The sequence below is a fragment of the Saprolegnia diclina genome (genome assembly GCF_000281045.1).
Source record: "Saprolegnia diclina VS20 unplaced genomic scaffold supercont1.67, whole genome shotgun sequence".
NCBI classification, from domain to species: domain Eukaryota; phylum Oomycota; class Saprolegniomycetes; order Saprolegniales; family Saprolegniaceae; genus Saprolegnia; species Saprolegnia diclina.
The window spans coordinates 214,224-217,973 of NW_008246134.1; the positions used below are offsets into that span (position 1 = coordinate 214,224).

The 3,750-nt window shown below is 60.6% G+C and overlaps 2 protein-coding genes across 2 annotated transcripts; one reads left to right on the forward strand and one right to left on the reverse strand.

Moving 5' to 3' along the window:
- The first annotated feature begins 502 nt into the window (after positions 1 to 502).
- SDRG_14119 (hypothetical protein) lies at positions 503 to 1,937 on the forward strand. Its single transcript, XM_008620226.1, has 5 exons — positions 503 to 730; positions 776 to 1,262; positions 1,314 to 1,407; positions 1,457 to 1,650; positions 1,699 to 1,937. Exons 1-5 carry the CDS (start codon positions 523 to 525, stop codon positions 1,784 to 1,786), a joined length of 1,071 nt encoding a protein of 356 aa, XP_008618448.1. The 5' UTR covers positions 503 to 522; the 3' UTR covers positions 1,787 to 1,937.
- Positions 1,816 to 3,097, reverse strand: SDRG_14120 (hypothetical protein; the record flags this gene model as incomplete). The annotated part of the gene is made up of 6 exons (XM_008620227.1): positions 1,816 to 2,013; positions 2,061 to 2,528; positions 2,582 to 2,782; positions 2,831 to 2,851; positions 2,904 to 2,969; positions 3,014 to 3,097. The coding sequence occupies 6 exons, from the start codon at positions 3,095 to 3,097 to the stop codon at positions 1,816 to 1,818; spliced, it is 1,038 nt and encodes a 345-aa protein (XP_008618449.1).
- Positions 3,098 to 3,750: the final 653 nt, after the last annotated feature.

Sequence of the window (3,750 nt, forward strand, 5' to 3'; positions counted from 1 at the left end):
TCTTGGCGGTGGCCGCTGCCGAGAGCAACCCGCCGCCGACGCAAGCCGAACTGTCCAAGGACAAGGACATGAAGGACATGCAAGAGGACTACGAGTGGCATGGCGGGCACATGTGCCGCCGCCATTGCCACTGGCACCCTGGGTTTGGCATGCGCTGCTATTGGCGTTGCTGGTAGATGCGTCAACCAAATTTGAACACGCAACATTTTGGTCACACGTCCTTTGTGTCTTGACCAGTGACGGAAGTGGTGTTGAAGCGCTTTATGCTGCTCAAGTTGGACGTCATTAGTGGTCGCTCCAGGAAAGTTGGCGTACGCTCGGCGTCTTCGATCGATTCGCCGGCAGCCTCTTCTCGCTGTGGCATGCGATCAGCTGCAGCACCAACATCATGCTACGTCATGGGCGCGCGCAGCTCGACACAGCAGCTGCGCGCAGTACCGGTAGTGCTGTGCTGGTGATGTTGAAGTTGATCTCGCTTTTCTATCAACACTATTTCAATGCACTGATATAGTCTGAGCCTCCATGGAGCTGGCCGACGCCCTCGCCCGACGGTACGATGACCATGCGCCAGCGTCGGCCCCGGTCGCCGAGCCTGACGTGCTAGCGAGTGTACTTGGCTTGATGCGAGCGCATCCCGAGCTGCTGCCCATCGACCTTGCGTCGCTCCATCGGCGGCTCGCCCTCCCTCTCGCGATGGCCGACCTCGAGCGCTCGCTCGCGCCCGCCGTGCGTACGTCCTGCCTCTATCGCTGGAAGGCGCTGATCCTGTCTCTAGAGAGCGGCGCCGTCATCTTGCAAGTGTTTGGGCACTGGACGTTCCTCACGCACGTCGAGCCGGCGTCACCAGCCGTCGCAGTGGCACCGCGCTGGCGAGGCTATTGTCCGGCCACAACGCGCGCTGCGTGTCGGCGCGCATCCGCCGGCGCCGCCTGCCACCTCGTGCACTTTGTGCCTATTATAACCCGGAGGACGAATGCGGCGCTCGGCGACTGCAAGTACCTCGACACGTGTCGCCGTGTTGAGAGCTGCGCGTTTGTCCACTACCGGGTCGAGGACGATGGCGCACCGGTGCTCGCTGCGGCACCACCGACAACAGCAGTTGCCATTGCCTGTGACGTGACGACGTATGACGTGGCGCGCCTCGGGACGTTTGATGCGATCGTGATGGACCCGCCGTGGGAGATCAACCAACAGCTGAGCTACACCACCTTGTCGGACGATGCGATTGGTGGGCTGGCCATTCCAGCGCTGCAAACCACGGGGTACCGACGACGATGATGACAACCAAAGTGTCAGATAGAAATCTGTGCCAGGTGGATCTTTCTCTGGGTCACGACCGGAAAGCTCGTGGTCGGCCGGCGGCTGCTGCGGCAATGGGGCTACGCTGTCGTCGAGGACATTGTGTGGGTACGACGATGACGCGCCGTGTCATCTTGATGACGTTGCGTGTCGTTAGATCAAGATCGATCAGCTGCAGCATGTAGCCCACCAAGGTCGGACAGGCCATTGGCTCAACCACAGCCAGGAGCACTGCCTCGTGGGCCGGAAAGGGCTTGCACCGTCGGCCGCGCGTCTCGACTGCGACGTGATCGTGGCCGCCCCGCGTGAAAACAGCCGCAAGCCCGACGAGCTCTACCGCCTCGTCGAACGGTAGCCGCTTCCATGCCTCTTTCAAGCGCTGAGAAACCTCTGGTGTAGGGTGGTGCCAACTGGTAGGAAGCTCGAGATCTTTGGCCGCCGCCACAACCTTCGCGACGGCTGGACAACCATGGGCAACCAGTTATAGCACCATGTCTAGTTCTCGTTATACATGTCTCATGGCGTCGTCGGACCCTCCTCGGGCCAGTTGGCACCGACCGACGTTGGCAGGAAGGCCATCGAGTCGGGCAACGCCAACAGCGAGAGTGCCCGGGCGCGCGGGTCGTAGCGCACTTCGTACGTCTTGTCGTCCGGCACCTTGTCATGAAGCCACGCAAACACGAGCTTGGCAAAGCTCAGGCACACGTTGGGTTGCTACGCGCGGTTCGTCTTCTCGATATATGCTGGGATGAGATCTGTACCCAGTACTTGGCGCCAAACGCCGGCAGCTGGGACGTGGCAAACGTCTGCTCCTTGACGAGCTTGCAGTCGGTGCTCCGGAACCCGCAGCGGATGCGCCCGACGCCGACAAGGTACGACTGGATCCAGAACGCGAGACACTTGAAGCGCTCAAACGAGAACCGGTCCTTGCTCGTCTGCAGCAGCTTGTACGTCTTGAGCTCCACATAGTCGCCACGGACGTCGACGCCGTCCAACTCGGCGCCAACGAGCAGCTGCGTCGACCCGAGCAGCATCGTAAAGAGGCCGCAGTACTCGCCGGGTGACCCGTGGCTCGCGATCGCCTCGTATTGGCGGCCGGCGTACGCGCCCTTGGCTTGCGCGGGATGCATGTCGCCGTTCGTATCGCGCTCGTGCTGGATGTTGAAGAAGAGCGTGCGCCCGCGCCGCTGCACGTGGAACGCGTACGGGCTGTTGCTGTTGTACGGCGTCTACGTCATCAGGATGCTGACACTGTCGCCGCTGGAGGATTTGTATGACGCACGCCCAAGATCTTGTTGAGGTTGTTGCGAAACGTAACAATGTCGATCGCGGCCGGGAGGCGGGGCAGCGGCAGGTGCGCGTCGGCGTGGTGCGCGTGGCGGTTCGCCGGCAGCATGGCGTCGAGGATCGGCTGGAGCGACGGCGACGCATCCTCGTTCGTCTCGACATGGTGCTCAAAGCCATGGAGGAGGTTGGCGCCAATCTACGCAGAAGCAATCGCAAGCAGCGTCGTCAGGAGGGCTTCTCGTACTTTGGCCGGCCGCAGCTCTTTCTAGGACAAGGATCATGAGACGCCGCATGTGATGGCACTATGAAGTCGGCACCAGGGACGCGCGGTCAAAGGTGAGGTGGCCGTCTGGATGCAAGCTGTACCCGCTCACTTGTTCGGGCTGCGCACAGCGTTAGCAGGTCCATGCGACCGAGTTCGTCCTACCTTGGAGAGGCGGATCTTGTCGTGGGCGAGGAGCGCACTTGTCGATGGCACGTGCAAGACATGCAGGGCGCGCGGTCGCTGCATCTGTGGGCGGCGCCATGAGCCAGCGAAGTCGCCAGGATAGCGTACAATGGAGGCCAGTCGCCAAGCACGGAAATGGACAACAGGTGCGTAACGCGAAAAACGCACCTATGTTTCCGAAAGCGGTGCTTTTCTTGATTTCAAACTTCAACTTCGTGCAGCCCCAACACCTCGTCCGTCCTTTCAAGTACACTCGCTAGCACGTCAGGCTCGGCGACCGGGGCCAACGCTGGCGCATGGTCGGTCGCCGTACCGTTGGGCGAGGGCGTCGGCCAGCTCCATGGAGGCTCAGACTATATCGGTGCATTGAAATAGTGTGGATAGAAAAGCAAGATCAACTTCAACCTCAGCTACGACGGAGTGTGTTTGAGACTATATCGGTGCATTGAAATAGTGTTTCTGGTAAAACAAGATCAACTTCAACATCAGCAACGCAGCACTACTGGGCGCACACTCTGCAACGCTAGCGAAGAGAGCTCCAACGCGAGACTGTCAACGCCCGAGTTTCGCCGTGTACATTGACGACTCCCGGTCTGTCTCGTGTGCCAGACTAGCCGTAATTGTTGTAGCGTGCGCCAGACTTATGCACAGAGCAGGAACGGTGTTAGCCGGAACACTGGTGACAATTGCGGCTGGGCCGAGGCTGCTTATGGACA